The 20265-nt window shown below is 48.3% G+C and overlaps 1 protein-coding gene across 2 annotated transcripts in view; it reads right to left on the minus strand.

Moving 5' to 3' along the window:
• Positions 1 to 20265, minus strand: part of SUPV3L1 (Suv3 like RNA helicase) — a 1718675-nt gene that overhangs the window by 434609 nt on the left and 1263801 nt on the right. For both annotated transcript variants that reach the window (XM_069610607.1, XM_069610608.1), the window contains exon 12: positions 16676 to 16756. In XM_069610607.1, the coding sequence (XP_069466708.1) occupies positions 16676 to 16756 (81 nt within the window). The remainder of the gene's footprint in view (positions 1 to 16675; positions 16757 to 20265) is intronic.

Below are 20265 nucleotides of genomic sequence, written 5' to 3' on the forward strand. Positions count from 1 at the left end.
AATGTAACCCGAAAGTATCTTTGTCAGAGGTCACGGGTGCAGTCCCGAGATTGATCCTGGATGCTTCTTTTGGGTCTCCTGACCTCTGCAAGCAGCCTCGGGGAGATGGAAAGAGGGCTTCTGCTGGTGTTGGGGTGAGCTGGCCTGACTTCTGTCCCTACCAATTTATACCAAGAAAAATAATCTAAACAAAAATACAGTAAGGATGTTGCCCACACACAAAGCAATGTTGGCTGGTTTCTGACCTCACCTAATTGTTTCTTGTTCCTTGTTCAAAAGGCCAGGGTGTCTTGCCCTTTTGGATAGTTCCAGTCAAAACCCCAGGTTTCTCTAATAAAGTGTGTCCCCTTCTTTGGGGCTCAGGTCAATCTATTTCCGTTGGAATACAGGAGAAACTGTCCCAGTCTCTGGACTGCTTGGACATTTGAATGCTATATGGGTTGTATGTCCAAAAAAGGTACTTTACACTCAAGAGCTTGCTGCACTCCCCTCTATATAGTGCTTTCCTGCTTGTTACACCTCCCTTGGGTCTCAGGTTCTGCATCTTGTTAACTAGCTTACACCCCAAATTGGGGGTCTGGCTTTCTCCCCACCTTGGTGTCGGCTTGTTTTTACCCCACCCTGGGTCTTCCAACTTGCCCTGGGGTCAGTTTGCTTCGGCCTTCTTACTTTCACCCCAATCTGGGTCCTACTTTACACCCCAACTTGAGGGTTCTCTCTCTCCCCGCCCTGGGGTGGGTATGCTTTCACCTCAGCGTGGGGTCTCCTGGGGCCAGTATGCCCAGCACCCAGTTCCATGGAGCCTCTGCGTACCTTTGGCTTCTTTGTGGTACTCCTCCGGGTGGGCGTTCCAGGAGTGTGACGTGGTGTTGTAATGTATGAAATGGGTATCTGTGACATCTGCCTGCATCCGCCAGCTTCGAGTGTTATTGTTGGAAGTGTTGGAGGGGGTCTGTTTGGATTGGTGGCGGAGCGTGTGCCATTTGAGAAGGAGAGTTGGAGAAGGCAGCAGATGCAGGTGGTGCGCCAGGCTATTTCTTGAATAAAGGAACCTACCGTTCAACCTGTATCATTTCATCCCTTCTAAGTTACAATACGTGGCTTTTTTCCCCCACGTTTCGCTTCGGGCTCCGTCTGGCTTGGAATCTTGGCTCCCTACTCTGCAGTTTGGAGGGACTTCTGCAGCTCTTCGAGACGGCTGCTGTCCCTAGTTTGGGCATTCTCCAGACATTCTCCTGCCCTCGAGGATCTCCAGGACCAGTCTCCTTTCCAGCTAGGGCTGCCTTTCGTTCTGCACGCGTCTCCGCTTGGAATGCTGGGCATGTGCTTCCTGTCTCTGGCCACACCTCTGGTCTCTGCTGCTCTACAAGCGGCTCTTCTCTTCATCACAGCCATACAGTGGGATGGGGTAGTGCCATATTAGGAACATGTTTGTGAGTGGATTCGGTGAGATCAGTTTTGAGAGGAAGTGAATTTTCCTGCAGGAGCAGAGGTTTCAAGTACTGATTTGAAACCATGGATGTTGGTAATATTCTTAATATTAGGGTGTAGAGAGTTCCTTCCATTGGTAAGGGCCAAGCAGTGTTACAGTGTTGCTGGTGCTGAGGGTAGAGTGCTGGCCTTGTGTAGAGCTTGGTAGAGTGCAAGAGTAGGGAAGCCATGAAAAGACTAGGATTTGGAATTTTAAGAGGGAGTAGTTGCAGAAGAGCCAGCTAGTGTTGAGCCTTGGCGGGCAGAGAGGGGGAATGATTGGGAAAGTGCAATAGTGAAGTGTAGTGTTTTGATCAGGGTTGAGAAAGGATTGGGAGGGCTGCCCTGCAGTAGGCTGGAGCGGTAATCGAGATTTTGTCGAGTGACAGATGAGGAAGGAGTGAGCACCCCAAAGTTGACTTGGGAGGAAGCAAAGAATAAGACCAGGGAGAAGGACATGGGTGAGGGGAAGTGGGAGAAGCATTGTGCAGAGGGAGATTGATGACCTTGGTTTTGGAAGAATTAAACATGAATAAATGAAAGTCAGTCAGATTTTCTAAGGGAGTCCAGGAAGGAGATATAATTCTTGAGGACGGTTATTACAGTTTTTGGACTTTAAAACAAGTGGAGAAGATCACTAATCAGAGGGTGATTAAAGACGCTAGGTCAGGGCACTTAATAGCTGTATTTCTTAAACAACTTGTGGTGCAACAGGATCAATGGGAGCACACAATGGTTTGATGTACTGAAAATAGAAGTAAGTTCAAGAGGGGAGAAGGAAAGAAGGCAGGCTAGGGGAGGGATGAGAGTAAGTATGATGAAGGAGGGAGGGGAGGGAAAGGTGTGTGGGAAGTTGAAACATCTTGGACTTTAGAGGAAAAGTAAAAGGCAAAGTTATTGATTGAACGTGAAGATTGAGCAAGGACAGGGGGCATCATATTTTGTGGAGGGCAGAGGAACATTTACAAGAGGTGGGAACAGAGCAGATGAGATTAGTAGAATAGCAGTATCAAAGTCAGTGATAGTCTTCAATTGGTAAAGAGGGGGGATTTGGTCCCGCGATATAAATGGAGGACCAGGTAGATCTTAGTCCGATGTTGGGTAGTTGTGTTTGAAAGGGGGTCTGAGATCTAGATTACCTGGGGAGGGGTAAGAGCAAGCAGAAATGACTGGAATTCCAACAGGTTACTGGCCTAGTCAAATGAGGGTTGGAACCCCTTTTTTCCAGGAGGTTGTGAGCATTCCAGAGCTAGCCCTGAAGGCCAGCTCTGCCAGCAGTGCCCCAATTCCTGTCCCCCACCTCCCTGTGCCAGTATGTTTATTTGTAGTCCCTTACCTCTAGTATTACCTCACACCTCTTTATACTTTGAGACCACCAGCACGGAGCAGAAAGTCAAACGAGAACAGAAAGCAAGAAAATCAGCTACAACACCCTACACACAGAGTGGAAGGAAAGCAGAAACGGCATGGGAGGAGAAAAGCCAAAGGAAAAGCACAGCCCTTCTGAGACCAGATTGCAGCAGTGCACTGTAGAGGGAGAGGGGGAAAGGGGAGGGATGGGGTATGGTGATGTGGAGAGAGGGAAGAGATACCAAATTTATACGTGCTTAGTCACAGTGTGGTGACCTGTGTCATGTGACCTACAGAGCCCGCCAGTCTTCTCCGGCTTACAGCAACATCCACAATTAGAGAGGAGTCAGTCCCTCCCCACCAAAGAATTTACCTACGGTGGATATGAAATCAAGCCCTGAGACATTAACTTGGAAATTGGGCCTACTGGGCCGCTATGGATGTTCCACAGCACTGAGAGATAAACTGTTCAGGGCTTAACCCACTCTATGTTCTTAACATGCACATACACGTCCTGGGAGAAAAAAAAACAGGCCGGATTGGGCAGGCAAATTAGGCAAATTAAACACCATAGAGGAAGGGAAATAAAAAGACACTGAAAACCTGTTTTTAGGTCAGAGGTGTGGTACGACCAAGAATATATATATATATATATATATATATATATATATATATATATATATATATATATATATATATATATATATATATATATGGGATACATTACTCACCGTAATCGTATTTCTGATGCTTGTATCTGCTTAGATTCACATGCTGTGCATAGGCTGACATCTAGTGGAAGCTGCGGAGTATTACAGTTTGTTTTTCGAAGTCGAAAAATGGGCGTCGACACAGGGCGTACCAGTAACACTAGCCCTAGTGTGACGTCCACTGTACCCATGATCCCTCACGCGTCTAGGATCCCCAGATTGTGTTTTTCCTGACATGAGGTAGCATGAGGAGTAGCGTGAGTACAGATAGTCCAAGCAGATAGACAGAAAGGTAAGACTACAAGCAACCATGCGCCTTCTCTCGGAGGGGAGGAAGGGTGGGTCGCATGTGAATCTAAGCAGATACAAGCATCAGAAATACGATTACGGTGAGTAATGTATCCCTTCTGAGGCTTGTGGAATCTGCTTAGATCACATGCTGTGCATAGATTAGCGAGCAGTACCAGAAGAAGGAGGTGGGATGTGAGAAGGGTCATGAGCAAACAGGTGTCTTAGAACCGCTTGTCCCACTTGTGTATCTGTCTTGGAATGAGTGTCAATGCAGTAATGCTGAGTAAAAGTGTGAATAGAGCTCCAAGTAGCTGCTTTGCAAATGGTGTCGAGGGGAACATTTGCAATGAAAACCAGAGTGGCCCCAATGCCTCTAGTAGAGTGGGCCCTTGGCGTAAAAGGCAGAGTCTTTCCAGAAAGAGAGTAACACAGCTGTATACAGTTGATAATCCACTTTGAGATAGCGCCCTTAGAGACGCGATCCCCCTCTCTGCCTGTAGCTACGGAGACAAACAGTTGATCTGTTTTCCTTAGCGGTCTGGTTTTATTCACATAGTATAAGACCGCCCTACGCACATCTAGGGTGTGTAGTTTCACCTCAGTTGAGCTTTGTGGGTTTTGGAAGAAAGCCGGAAGCTCGATGGACTGGTTTACATGGAACTTGGATATGAATTTTGGTGAGAACCTAGGGTGTGTGCGTAAAACCAGTTTGTCCTTGTGGATAGTAAAGAAAGGATCTTGCACTGACAGAGCCTGAATTTCACTGACCCTTCTTATGGAGGTAATGGCTACTAAGAAGGCCGTTTTATAAGTCAGGTGTTTGAGACTACTTTTATGCATGGGCTCGAAGGGGGGTCCCATGAGCTTAGATAGTACCACGTTGAGGTCCCATCCTGGCGGTGGGTTCGAAATAGGAGGGTGAAGTCTCTTTACTCCTTCCATGAAGGCTTTAACCACTGGTACTTTCCACCACGAGACCTTGTTATGGGATGTGGTGTAAGCCGAGAGGGCTGCCAGGTGTACCTTCAGAGAGTTAAAAACCAACCCTGCATCCAGCAGGTGGAGCATGTATGTTACAACGTTGGAAGGAGTGCAATCAACTGGGTTGATTTGTTTATTCTGGCACCAGATAACGAATCTTTTCCACTTGTCAAAGTAACAGTGCCTTGTATTTGGTTTCCTGGACTCCTTCAGAATGTCCATACACCTCTGTGGTAATTTGAGATGTCCAAACTCTATGACTTCAGGAGCCATGCTGCTAGGTTCATAGAGTTGGGTTCCTGATGCACTGTTTGACCTTGTTGCTGGGATAGAAGGTTGTACCAGGCTGGGAGTCTGATGGGCTCGCACACCGCCATCCTGCGTAGGTGTGGAAACCATGGTTGTCTGGCCCACATGGGAGCAACTAGGATGAGCGTCATCGATTCCTTGTTCATCTTGTACACCACCTTCCTGATGAGAGGAGTTGGTGGAAAAGCGTACGCAAACATCCCTGACCAGTTCATCCACAGGGCATTCCCCTGGGAGTCCGGTTGGGGGAACCTGGATGCGAATCCTGGACATTGTTTGTTTTCGCTTGTGGCGAATAGGTCTATAGTGGGGAAACCCCACTGAGAGAAGAGATCTTCTACTACGTCTCTGTGAAGGACCCATTCGTGTTCTTCTGGGAGGGATTCTCTGCTTAGAGCATCCGCTAGGGAATTGAGCTCCCCTGGAACATGTTGCGATGACAGGAAGATGTTCCGTCTGAGTGCCCATATCCATATTTTCTGGGCAAGCTTGGACAGATTTGGCGAACGAGTCCCTCCTTGTTTGTTCAGATAGAACATGGCTGTCGTGCTGTCCGTCCTGATCTGCACCGACAAGTTCAGTAGATGGGGCTCGAACGCCTGCAGCGCTCGGAATACTGCCAGAAGCTCTAGCAGATTGATGTGGTTCTTGGCTACTGAGTGAGACCAGAGACCCTGAGCTGTGTGGTGGAGATGGTGAGCTCCCCACCCCGTCAGGCATGCATCTGTAGTCACCACTGCCTGTACTTCGGGATCGTAAAAGGGTTTCCCCTTTGCGAGATTCTCTCTTGTCCACCAGTGTAGGTTCTTTACGAGTGTTGGCGAAACGACCACTAGATCGTCCCACTGACCACTTGCCTGAGACCACTGTTTCGCTAACCATTCCTGCATGGGACGCATGCGCAGACGCGCGTGTTGGACCAGGTAAATGCATGACGCCATCATGCCCAATAACCGCATAGCTTTGCGTACTGTTATCTGTTGACCTGACTGATAATGCGGAATTTGCAGAAGTATATTCCGAATTCTTTCTTCCGAAGGGAAGGTCAATCCCTTTTGAGTATCTAGGATAGCTCCTAGAAACTGTTTTGAGGTGCTTGGCACCAGACTTGACTTTTTCTCGTTGATGGAGAAGCCTAATTCGTGGAGGAGGTCGATAGTCCTCTGAATGTTTGACCTGCAGATTCCCGGGGTTTCCCCCGTTATGAGCCAGTCGTCCAGATAAGGGTACACTGGGATTGCCTCCCTGCGTAGGTGTGCAGCTGCCACCGCCCGTACCTTGGTGAATACCCTTGGTGCTGAAGCTATCCCGAAGGGCAGTACCTTGAATTGGTAGTGGCGACTGTCCACCTTGAAGCGCAAGTATTTTCTGTGCGCCGGGAGCATGGAAATATGAAAATAGGCATCTTTCATATCCAAGGTTGCCATGTAATCCCCCTTTTTTAGGAGTGGGATTACCTCTTGTAGCGTGGTCATACGGAATTTTTGGGGCTTGACATACTTGTTGGCAGGCCGTAAGTCCAAAACTGGGCGCATTGTTAAATCTTTCTTTGGCACAAGGAAGTAAGTTGAATAGATACCCTTGTTTACCTGGTGTCCAGGGACGAGTTCTATCGCGTCCTTTTCTAGCAGAATGGCGATCTCCTCGAGGAGGATCTTCTGATGTTGCAAAGAGTGGACTTTTTGTCTTGGAGGATGGTTTAGGGGACGTTGCAGTAGTTCTATACAGTACCCATTGGATACCGTTGACAGCACCCATCTGTCGGATGTTATCCCTTCCCATGCCTGGGTGAAGCTGGATATTCGTCCCCCTACTGGGGTTGCATGGGAAGGGACCCTGAACTGAGCGTCACTGCTTTGGCGGAGGCGTGCCTCCTCCTCTACTGGGGCTGCCTCTGCCTCTACCACGTCCTCTTTTACTAGCCCTACCATACCCCTGGGTAGACTGTTGTGAGTTGGTGTTCCACTGTGTACCCTGGGTGTGGGAGTAGCTATTTCCTCTATTGGAATTGTGGCCGCGGGGGCGACGAAAATTGCCGTTCCCTCTTTGGTTAGGTGGTTTGGTAGTTAACTGGCCAAGGGATTTGAGGGTGTCGAATTCTTCCTTAGCGTTTTTTAGAGCGTCCTCGACTGCCTTCCCAAACAGGAGATCACTTTCCACTGGTTTGTCTAAGAGTGCAGCTTGTGTTTCTGCTTTGAATCCCGACTGCCTCAACCAAGCATGTCTTTTGATGACAGTCCCCTCTGCTATAAGTCTACCCGCATTGTCTGCGGCGTCCAGAGTTGCTTTTAAAGTGCAGCCTGAGACGTTTCTTCCTTCTGCACAAATGCGAGCTAGCTGGCTCTTAAGGGGTTCGGGAGCAGAATCTATTAGTGCTGCCACTTCTTCCCACTGATGACAGTTGTAGCTAGCCAACAGTGTGGTGGAATTCGCGATTCTGGCTTGGTAGGCTGCCGTGGAAGCTACTTTTCTGCCAAAACCATAAAGTTTTTTACTTTCCTTGTCGGGGGGAGCCTCAGAGGAAGATAATGGTGTACCAGCTCTTTTGCGGGTGTTGGTTACTACTAGAGAGTCTGGCTTAAGTTGACCTCTAATATATAGGGGGTCCGACTGGGCTGCTTTAAACAGCTTCTCCACCCTCGGGTTCACAGGTCTTGTCAGGTTTGGGTTGACAAGGGATGGTGCTATTCTGCGTTGAATAGATTTCAGGATGGGAATGGTCTGGGCTACTGGCTTCCTTTCCCCTATTAGTTCTTCCGCAAAGTCCCTTTCTTCCTGGACACCTTGTGTGTCTATGTGGAAGTGGTTAGCTGCCCGAAAGAGCAGTTCATTCAGGAGGGGCTGATTATCTATTGGGGAATCAGACACTGGGGCTTCCCTTTCGACTGGTGAGTCAATTCGGAAAATATCTGGGCTATTTTCTGGCTCATCCTCGTCTTCGTCTTGATAGGGTCCCTTGACCCTGAGGGGGAATCTTCCTGAGGGTTTAAAGCTAGGAGTTGTTCAGGGTGTCTTTCGAAGAAATTCGCCAAGGAAGACATCCTTGACATTACTCTGTCAATGTCGTCGCATGACCAGAGTTTGGAGCTTGGGGTGACCTTGCTGGGACTTTCTATGGACTGGCCCTGAGAAGACTTGGATGGGGGAGTCAGTTCTTTTGTTGTGGGTTGTTTCCTTTGCTGTTTACCCCCTTCCCCGTGGGTGGAAGTGTGTTTACCCTTTCCCTTATCTTTCGACGCCTGGCGTCGAGGATCGGAGGTGGAATCCCTGTCTTTCGAAGTAGCCTTCGAAACTGGGCCCTCTTTACTCCCAAGTGATGTACCCTTTTCTTGGGGTGCAGGCTGGGGATGGAAGTCGTGTTCGTCTCCGGACGATTGCTCTTCCGTGATGTTAATGGTCGAGGCACTATGTGCAAGTGTGGAGGCTTGCCTGACGTCGTGCGGCGACCTCGACCGGGACCGCCCAGAGGACGTTCTTTCGGACCGCTCCTTCTGTGCCTCTTTCCGAGGTTTCGACGACGTCGAATCTCGGGTGGATTTTTTGTGTTTAGCGTGTGTATGTGTAACGCTTTTGTCGCCGGGGGACTTCCCCATAGTCGCCGGGACGGACGACCTTCCGAGGCCGGGGACGTGCGTTCGGCTGTCTTTCGACGCCTTGGTGCCCTCGCCGTCCGAAAGTTCGGCGTCGCTGCCGTCGCTGAAGGTACCCTCCGCCTCCATAGCTGCTAGCTTGGCGTGGTGGGCCCAACGCTTGGTGGAGCGGTCCTTGAGAGTTTTGGCCTTAAACCTACTACAGGCCCTGCAACCCGCCTCGGGGTGGTCTCTGGGTAGGCAAAGATTGCACGTAGCGTGCTTATCTACCCAAGGGTATTTTTTGTTACACTTGGGGCAAAACTGAAAGGGCGTACCCTCCATACGCGCCTGTGGGCAGCGGGCAAGTGTGTGTAGGTAATAAGGTGTCTATATATATATATATCTATATAGCCGAGTGTGGAAGTGTACCACCCCCCACTCTCCCTACTTGTAGGGCCGAGGCCAGCGGCCCAGGCCCGAGCCGAGGCGGAAGCCTCAAGGCCCAATCCGTCGGTATTCGACGTTGATCTCCTCCCCGGTTCGACGTCGAGATGTTGATCGACGAAGGTTGACAAAACGGGGCAAATTATAATTATTTTTAGTGAAAATATGGCAAAGCCAGGGAACTCCGATGAAGTGCTTCCGACCAGAATGGCGGAAAAAAACAATCTGGGGATCCTAGACGCGTGAGGGATCATGGGTACAGTGGACGTCACACTAGGGATAGTGTTACTGGCACGCCCTGTGTCGACGCCCATTTTTCGACTTCGAAAAACAAACTGTAATACTCCGCAGCTTCCACTAGATGTCGGCCTATGCACAGCATGTGATCTAAGCAGATTCCACAAGCCTCAGAAATATATATATATTTTAAAGCGACAACTTCTGCACCATACGACAGCTGCAACAGTAGTTCTTGTTGGCACAACATCAGCAGCAGTCCTTGCTTTAGGATGATAATAATTTGTGGAGTTGTCACTCGGCAACCACACTATAGTCATTGAATTACATTGTGAGGACCAGTTTAGCAGAGCGGTCAAACTGCAAAAGGTACCATATTCACTTGGATTCCCTTTGGGAAAGGCACCCGCATGATCCTGATCCTATCACTAACCCTACACTTACTTACAGTGCCGGTTTGGCATAAGGACCATTAGCATAGACATCAGAAGCAGATTTGTCTGTTCCAATACTTCCCATTAAAGACTGAACACCATGTGAGCATCTACAATTCATTGGGTTCCCTGTGGGTATTTTAACTCTATATAAAGCCAGCACGTCATATAGGTTTCAAGTTATGAAAAATATTTTGTCGGGATGGTGGCAATTATAACTGTACAGGGTGGCTAGTCCATGGTGCAATGATCGGTTTAAACAAAGGCTGTGGTGTCAAACAAGTATCCTGGCTGCAACAAAAGTCTCTGGGGTTTATACCTCATGAATCAGAGGATCTCTGCTTACAGCCAAGTCTCTCACATCCCACGTCAGCTCCTCTACGTCTCGTCTTAATCTCTCATCTTTGCCACCTCCCTATGTTAGGGTTTTGGCACTAGTTCCCAACTCTTCGTCCTCAACTACCGCCATGTCCGTTTATAATTGCCTCATGCCTAAGGAGACCTCTTTTACATTTCCTAGATTCTGCTTTGCTTTCTGCATGCTCCATTCCAGAATGCTCTCCAAACTCTATGCCTCCTTCACCCAAATTTCAGTGTCTAATTCTTTTACTTGCCTTTTTGTGTCACCTCAAACTTTCCCAATCTCCAGCTAGACTCTTCTTCCAAAACCCTCTCGTTCTCTGACACACTTTTCTCCTCCAGCCACCTCCTGAGCACACACCCCATTTCTCCTCCATGGTCGCATCGAACATTCTCCTGAACACATTCTTTGTACTCTCCCTTGACGTCAACTCCATCCTCCGTAATGTGATCTCCTTTCTCTGCACATGTCGAACGCTTCTGTATTTCTAACTCCTTCACATAATTTTACTTTCCCTCCAACAACCTCATTCCAGCTGTTCCTCCCCACCAACAACGCACTCGCCACTATATAAACCCACCTGATATTACCACCTCATTGTTCTACTTCACCTCCAAACTCCACTTTCCAACCTCCTTGCTCGGGTTTTGCCACAACCATCTTGCACCTCCAGGTCTCTCCAGAACTCCTGCTCTGCCTGCAAACTCCCACACCGCAAATCATTGGTTCTGCTCTCCCAAACTCCCCTTTCAGTGGTTTGCTGAGCGCTGGCCTTGTGTAGAGCTTGGGATGAATGGCTTGACCGAGAATGGCTGTAAGGGTCACATGATTAGTCTCTGGAATACCTGCAGATCTGAGGTTTGGGAAGAAGTTTCCAAATAGAGCCGCTGCCATTTTGCACCAATTAGGGACATTATTTTTAAATGGATGTGTTGCAGCAGCTTCTCTCTACATGCCTGCTGCAGGAAGATTATGTCACCATCGGCAGTTGATGTACATTTTGTCTCTTACTCCTGGGTTCACAACTCTTTTTGGGAATGGGGATGTATGGGAAGGGAGGGGCAGGTAGGAGGTCCAGAAAATAGTACCCTTTGGATATAGGTTTACTGCATGGGTCAGGGCTGTATTTAGTCTACTCGCTGCAATATTAAATGAGTGAAGGTTCAAGTCACCTATGACTGTACCCTCTGGGGGTTGGAAAGCTCTTCTGTGGGGTGCTTACGGTTTTCCCTTAATCTTCCTTGCCCTAAAAATTGTAAATGTGTAACCCATGTTGGGTCCATGGTTTCCTTTGGTAGAGTCCAGGTAACCTTGGTTCGAGACAATCTTCTACCAGTCCTCTGAACCATAAGAACAAGTTAGATATTTCTCCATGGTTTTCTTGCAACCAAATTAAATTTTGAGACTTGCAGATGTGGTCTAGGACTGTCCTTCTGACCAAGGGGGACATTCTGGAAATCACTGCGTTTGCCTACTGGCCTTTCAAAAATGTACTAGCATCACATATGGCCACAATAACAAACTCTGCAAGACGGCAACAGGGATTTTATCAAGTATATTAATAAGGCCCAACTAAGGGCCATCCCTCCCTCTCTCTCTCATCTTCCCTGGGTCGCCTACAAACTAGCCCAGACTTGCCTAAATTTCAAGATGGTCACTAGAAATACCCTGTCTAGTATCATGCTGGCTAGTGGTAACGGCCTAAAGGCTAACCTGGCGTCCAACAAGAAAAAAAAAGAAGATCAGGAGGCGCTGCCTTCCAACCTCCCTTATCTCAAACGTTTTCTCATACCCTCCTAGTCCTCACCCTGCTGCCATTTCCTTCCTTTCCCTTCTATTCTCCTCCCTTCCTCTCACTCTCCTCTCCCAGTTAATCCCACTCTCCACTCGCCCTATTCTCCACTTCCCGGTTCCACGACTCACCACTACACTCTGCCCTATCCCCCAGACACCATCCTGTCATGCTCTCAATCAGCCTCTTACTCCCATACACTCCTACTTAATCTCACTCACTGTACTTCCCATTCATGCACTTGCACACCTAAGTACCACTTTCTCTGACCAGCCAATACCTCTCTAATTCTTTTTCACACTCTGTTCCACTGTCCTTTGTTTGCTGGATCTCTCAGTTCACATCCTCCTCTCTTTACCTCACCCAAACAACCCAAACTGCCCTGTTCTTCCCGTCTGCTTTTATCCTCCCCCTTCCATTGGCTCTCAGCCTCACCAACTCTCTGTCCTCACCAAGAAGAGAGTCCACATTCAAGCTTGTGTCTCTGCGGCATCTAACAACTCGGCTGAACTCTTTAAAATCTGCAACGAGCTGGCCAACCCTGCTGCAGTCTCTACCCTTCCTGTTGCCTCCCAGGCTCTTTGCAATGCCCTTGCCTCTCACTTCATTTAAAAAACCCAGGACATCCTGACCACCCTCTCTACCCACACCCCTCCTCTCCCCTCTCCATCTGTGCTTGCTGACCCTCCTTTAGCCACCCTCCCACTATCCTTCTCGTCCTTTCCTCTTTTCACCCCTGACGAGGTCGCTAGACCAGTCCGATCTATGAAAGCCTCATCAAAACAGGTTCATGCTGTTACTCTAAAACCATCAAAGACCACATTGACACCCTCGCTCCGGCCCTTGCTGATTTTTGCAACCACTCCTTTGCCTCGGAATCCTTCCCCTCCCCTCTGAAGCACTCCTTTGTGCATCCTCTTCCCAAGAAACCCACACCGGATCCTTCTTGTCCAGCTAACCATCGCCCAATTTCCATTACTCCCTTTCTTGGCAAACTCCTGGAAAAGTTAGCCATCTCTAAGCTTAACCTTCATTCCAATTCTGTTGGCTGTCTCCATGACCACCAGTCTGGCTTCAGAGCTGCCCGGAGCACGGAAACTGCTCTCCTGAAAATCCGTGAAGATCTGCTCTCCAACCTTGACTCTAACATTCCCTCTGTCCTCATCCTCCTCGATCTCTATTCTGCCTTCGACACAGTCGACCATACCATCCTGCTCAACGGTCTCCGTGAAAACCTGGGTATCACTGATCAGGCTATGGCCTGGCTGACCTCTTTCCACTCAGATCGACTCTCACAGGTCCAACTTGGGTCCTTCCTTTCATCTATCTTCCTCTCTACCTGTGGCGTTCCCCAGGGGTCTAACCTCTCGCCCTGGCTTTTCAGCCAATACCTGGGAACTCTCGCCCACTGCATTGTCACTTTCTGCTCAAATTTCCAGTGCTACAGCGACGACAACTCATTTTCAGGCTGCCCGCTGCCACCTCCTCTCCCTCTCATCTGATTGCCTAACTGCCATTCAAGATTGGTGTTCTGCCGATGATCTTTGTCTGGATGCCAGCAAGATGGAGATCCTCCTCATCGGCACACCTTCACCATCCTTTCCCCTCACTCTCTGGCCCTCCTCCTACCCCTACCCCTACCTGCGAGGCTAAGAACCTCGGGGTCATCTTTGACTCCACCCTTTCCTTCTCTGCCCACATCTCTGAGGTCTCTAAAAAGTCAAATTTCAGACTGCACCTCCTCAGAGGTACACTGCCTTTCCTCTCCTTCCCCCAGAAGCTCATGGTATCCCAAGCTCTGGTTCTCTCTAGCTTGGACTGTTGTAACAGCCTCTTCCTAAATCTACCTGCCTCTACTCTCCGCCCTCTGCAACTAATCCAGCACAGGACTGCAAGACTTGTCCTTGGCCTCAAGCCCTGGGATCGTATCTCTCCAGCTCTGAAATCTCTCCACTGGCTCCCAGTGGAAGCAAGGATTAAATTCAAAACCCTCTGCATTGTCCACAAGACTTTCTGGAGCCTGGGTCCGAAATACCTTGAGCTATCCCTCCGCAAATACCTCCCCTCTCGAGCTCTTCGCCCCTCTACCTCCAACTCCCTCAGGGTCAGTCGTTTTTCAAAGAAGCGAGCTGGGGGTAGATCTCTGTCTTCGGCTGGGGCCTCCCTCTGGAATAGCCTCCCTGCCACTCAAACTTGGGGAGAACCATCTCCGGTTCCGGAAGCACCTCAAGACCTTCTTATTTTCTTCTGCCTTCGCTCCACCTCTCCCCTGCTGATCTGTTCTCTCTTGGCACTGTGCACCTGGCCACCCTCTGTCCTTCGGGCCCAGGTACCTGCTCACCCTGCCACCCTCCCGCACTGCCTCCGGGCCACCCATTGCACTGGGGGGGGGGAGGGGGTGGCCTGTATCTGTACCCATACAGCCCCCCCCTTTTTCTTCCTGCCCTTATCAGACCTACCCTGTCTGCTGCCTTAAACCTAGCACTTGCAAATTGCTGGATGCATTATCACTGTTTGTTGCCTTTATCATTTATTTATTGTTATTTATCTGTTTCTCCTCTGCTTCGCACTTTTCCCCTCCCCCTCTCCCATGCACTTGTGTGTTCTCAATGTCACTAGGCCTAGTAAGATCATGGTTTTGTTCTCCGCTGTTCCCCTCCCTTGCCTTGTCGCGCTCTGAAACACTTGTGTACGAGCGCAATAGAAATAAAATATCAATCAATCAAGCTCGCCCAAAAGCAGGGTTAAAATGATGGGAAAGAATAGAACACCAATTAAGCCCCACCCACTTTTTGAGCGAACGCAGGTTCGCCAATGTCCTGCAATGGCATATCACACCCAAATAAGACTGTTTCAAAGTTTGTGTCCTTCATTGGAAGAGCATCGGGATTGCAAGTCTGCCGTGTTGACATTCCGCCGGCTTGCAGTCCACGTGTGCTCTGCTTGCTGCTGCATGGGATCCTAGTATTAGTGGTCCTGAAAAGCAAGAGAAAACACTGGCCTGCAAGTAGTTAAGCATGTATTGCATGGTCAAAAGTGGTCCTTTGTAATTGTATCCAGTCACATGGAGAGGTGAGAGAGACTGAGGCCCTCCGAACTACCTCACCCCGCCTTTGGGGCAAGACTGGTTTTGGCAGGCACAGTTGTAGGCCTCCTGCCCCAGGTTGAGAGGATCCTAATCACCCCTTGACAAAGCCATAAGGTCACTGGACTCCAGTAGAAAATGTCAAACATTCAGGTTGCCTTTGATTCAGTGTGGGCCATAACAAGTAGGTTCAATAACTAAAAAGGCTCACAGAGAATTTCTGGAGCTAAATTACTTACCTGTATCCTACAGAAGCACCTTACTTACCGTTTACAAGATATAAAGTACACATTCTTAAATACTAATCTGTGGACATTCAAAGTGATCATGTTATCTGGATGACTGGACAGCTGACACTAAGTGAGACAAAGTGAGCCTAACTTACGGGTATGGTAGACTCATCCAAACATTAAGCAGGGCATGCTCCTGTAAAACAAACTGTCAATCAAGGCCAAGTGGAATAGTCTGAAAAAAAGAGTCTGCTCTTCACAGGAAAATAAATATTGCTGGGGATATATCAAACAACCTATATTGGACTCCCTTAAAAAAATTAGCATCTTGAGGAAAAGAGCTTTATAGCTACTGCCTGCTTCCCGAGATATCTGTACAAGATTGTGCCTTTAATTTGTTAAATGTATTCCCCTCACATTAAAGGACACACGCTCACCCATTAACACGTTTGAATATACTTTTTCTGTAGAGACAGTTCAGACATTACCGTGAATTGTGCATTCTTCCCTTTTGTTTGATGAAAAAATCCTATTATCCCCCATAATAGCGCATCTACATGTTGCCTCCTAATAAAGGAACTTAATTCCAGATAACCCAAAACCTCTTTTTAGGCAAACTACCACTCCCAACAATGGCAGATTTATATAGTTCATTAATGCTGCATGCAAGAAAGAATATGCAGGTAGCCAACACCCTAGTTAGGAGGGTAAAATGAAAAGCAAACAACTGATTCATAGAAGCAACCGGGATCGCGATAATCTTAGTTGTGGTTCAATTTATCCAAAGGTAACTGCTCTCCCAAGTTTCTGAATTGCAACTCACATATATTAAAGCACATTACTAAAAGAGCCATTATGTCCATTTTTTAATAACATTTGCAGTAGTCAAAGCTCGGTTTGCTTACATGAAACCAAACATGTCCTCAGAAACATTATATCATGAATCATTTCCAACTGGATAAAACATGATCTCTTGAAAAGAAATCAGCCTGTCCAGAACAGAATTTCTGTTTCCTCAAATTAACACGAGAACATCACTCCCTCACTGTTTACCGCCAATCACGTCAGTGTGTGCATTCCACACTGCATACCCAAAGACTTGCTATTTACACTTCCTCATTCTATCCACAGTGTGTTATAGAAAGACTGCTGCCAGTGCCAACACTACAAAGAGACAAAGGAATTGAATTGGAAAGCAAGGAATTCATGTGACAAAACATTTGTACTATCTCTCGCAAGGTACCGGAGAGACAGATTACTGCTTGAAATTCTAAGCACATACCCAGCAAAGGACTTGGACTGCTATACTAAGCTCAGTTAGGTCATTAGTATAGCAGTCACATTTTTAACATGTTATTCTAACATATCATATACAAATGAAAACCATTTCAAAGTATTTTAATACTTACAATTAAGTTGGACAGAGTAGCATCAGGAAGCTGGTAGGCAAACATTTCTATCTGTTCTGCAGTGGGATGAAGACCTGCAGTCTGAAACGAAAAATAAAATACTCTCAACATATATCAGAGAAATACAAAAGTATTTAAGTTATTTTCTATGCTCTATATTTTGCTGAGAGAAGACAATTCAATTTGCAACAAAGACGGTCTCAAATTTCTGAGAATTTTCAGTACTCTAGTGGTATTTGAACAGTATGCCAAGTAAATATATGTGGGCAGGACTAATTGTCTTTACAAATTATAACTTGTAGGCCACATGGTAAACATAGCTTAACTCTTCAAGAGCATTTAGAGAACATTCCAAAGAAAAGCCAATAGATATGGGTTGTGCATTGGCACTGGATAGGTCATCAAATGCACAGGTGCTCAGACTATTTGCCAGCTCTTACATGAAAAGCTACTACCATTATTATTTGCACGCATTTACCATTTGAGTTGTCAGAGTTTGCACACAGCAGCACTTCCATGCTATAAGGGGTACCAATAACTGGGTAAATTAGGCCAAAACATGGAAACTGTGTAGTAACTACCTCAACAGTTGACCACCACATGTAATATACAGGCCCCCATGAGCAAGCATTGCAATCATGCAATAGTACAGCTTCTAATACCCTAAAAGGGCCATCATATGCCCAGTATAGTCACCAAATATAAGGTATAGCCTTGCGTGTGCTGCCATCTTATGCCCAAATAATGGCATCATCGCCACACTTGTACAATCATTGCGAGGCTCATGCCCTATAGAGGAAGAAGAACAAGTTACTCTCTTACCTGGTAATGTTCTTTCGATGGGATGGTCCGACGACGTATTCCATATCTATGACATGTAATCACCACAGCTGTGCTGCTTCGGAAAATCTTCGGCGTCTGCGTCCGCCGTCGATACGCCACCCTCGAGAACCTCCTCCGACGGCCAACGTCACTCGATGTTATAAGTAGGACGCACAACGCCCGTAGCCTCAGTTGTAGTTTTTTCCCCAGAACGTGTGGCACCAGTCTTCTGCCAGTCTGACACACAAAGCCTTGGTGAAACGTAAGCTGCAATCGTATAGGAAATTCTGTAGCGGGGAAGACAGGGAGGGAGCGATATGAAATAGGTTGTCGGACCATCCCATCGAAAAAATGTTACCAGGTAAGAGAGTAACTTGTTCTTCGAGGGGATAGGGTCTTCCGACGTATTCCATATCTATGACAGACTCCCAAAACAGTACTAATGCAAGGTGGGAAAAGAATTTAGAAAACAGAAATTTAGAATGCCCAATCAAACTGCAGAGTAAAGGACCGCCTTGCCAAAGGCCAGATCCTGCCCACGGATGAAATCGAGGGAGTAGTGACATACAAAAGTATGTACTGAAGCCCAGGTGGCTGCATCACAGATGTTACGAATAGGAACACCCCTCTGTAGGGCAGTAGAGGCAGCCATACCCCTGGTAGAATGGGCCCGCAAGCCGACCGGTGGGTCCTTACCCACCAAGCGGTAACACTCAGAGATAGCCAAAATAATCCAGCGAGACAAAGTCCGTTTCGTCACAGCTTGTCCCAAACGCTTTCCAGCGTAACCAATGAAGAGTTGATCGTCCACTCTGACCCGGGACATGCGTGAAATATAAAAGCTTAACGCTCTCCTAGGATCAAGCCTACAGAGCCTCTCCTCTTCCTTACCAGGATGTGGATGAGGATAAAACGCCGGAAGAACAACCTTCTGGCCTAAATGAAATTCCGACACCACCTTCGGAAGAAAGGAAGGACGAACTCTTAAGGACAACCCTGTCCTTATGAAACACAGTGAAGGGTGGCTTAACTAAAAAGTGCCTGTAACTCACTCACTCTGCGAGCGGAAGTAACGCAACCAAAATTACAGTTTTAAGACTTAACAGTCTCAAAGGGCATGAATGCAAAGGCTCAAACGGAGCACCCATCAGAAACTTGAGAACAAGGTTGAAATCCCAACCGGGCACCTGGAAATATGACAGAGGGAACACATTAGTGAGCCCTTTCAGAAACTGAGAACTTAAAGGAATTTTAAAATAGGAACACTCTTCAGACGAGCGCTTAAATATGGACAGCGCTGCCAGGTAACCTTCAACGGTACCCACTTGCAAGCCCCTGTGGGCCAGAAAGCAAAAAAGACAGAACCATGGGAATGTCACATGCAAAAGGATCCAAATTCATAACCCTGCACCAGTCACAGAACTTACGGCAACGGTACAGGGACTTTGTTGCGGGCCGTCTGGCTGAGAGCAACACTTCCATCACGTCTTCAGGGAGGTCCCAATCCTTATACCTCGACCTTTCAGAAACCAAGCGTGAAGGTTGAGGGATCTGACCTCTGGATGGAGAACCTGACCCCCCTCCCGTGAGAGCAGATCGTCTCAGTAGGGAAGACGACGTGGAGGGCAGATGGACAAGTCGAGAATGTCAGGGTACCACGTTCACCCGGGCCCACGCCGGAGCAATGAGGAGCATCCGGGAACCGAACCTCCGTAACCTCCGCAGTACTTGCGGGATGACGGGGACTGGAGGAAACGCGTACAGCAGTGAGAAGGACCACTCCACCACAAACGCGTCTCCTAAGGCTCCTTTTGGAGGAAATTCCTGCGAGCAGAACCTCTCGCACTTCCGGTTGACACTGGAGGCGAAGAGATCCACTTGAGGGGTCCCCCAAAGGGCGAAGATCTCCAGGAGAATCTCCTGAGCCAACTCCCACTCGTGAGAGATCACGCTCTGCCTGCTCAGAGCGTCCGCCGTCTCGTTTTCGTCTCCGGCCAGATGAACTGCCGAGATCGAAACTTCCGGCTGGATTGCCCAGAACCAGAGCTGCATCGCCTCCTTGCACAGAGGAAGTGACCCTGCCCCCCCTCTTTTTGTTGAGGTAGTGCATGGCCACCGTGTTGTCCGTCAGGATCAGGACATTCTTCCCTCGCACAGTCGGCAGAAAAGCCTTCAGGCTAGCCTGACGGCCCTCAGCTCTAACAGATTGATATGTAGTCTGGACTCCGACGGAGACCAACGACCGCTGACTGTCAACTCATTGGCATGAGCTCCCCATCCCGTGAGGGATGCGTCCGTCACGATCGTCACCTCCGGCCAGGCTAGCCAAAATGGAGCCCCCTTCATCAGATTGTCTTTGACGGCCCACCACATAAGGTCCTGGGCGACCGAGGATAGCACCTGAACAGGGTCTGACAACCTGCCGGAGGACTGAGACCACCGGAGCTTGAGTGCCCATTGCAAAGATCTCATCCGCAACCTGGCCTCTGGCACCACAAGAATGCAGGATGCCATGAGGCCGAGCAATCTCAAGAACTCGAACGCTGGGAGACTCTGGGCAAGCTGAAACTTGTGCACCATCTGCTGAATATGATGAGCCCTCACCTGGGGAGGAAAACACTGCCCCAGGGACGTGTCGAGCACTGCTCCGATGTACTGGAGCCTTTATAGTTGGTGTCAAGTGGGATTTCTTTACGTTGAGGGAAAAGCCCAGCTTGTGGAGGGAGTGGCAGGTGACTGACAGATCCAGGAATTGCTCGGGAGAGCGC

Source organism: Ambystoma mexicanum, chromosome 8 (assembly GCF_040938575.1).
Source record: "Ambystoma mexicanum isolate Mex_15411 chromosome 8, UKY_AmexF1_1, whole genome shotgun sequence".
Taxonomy (NCBI): domain Eukaryota; kingdom Metazoa; phylum Chordata; class Amphibia; order Caudata; family Ambystomatidae; genus Ambystoma; species Ambystoma mexicanum.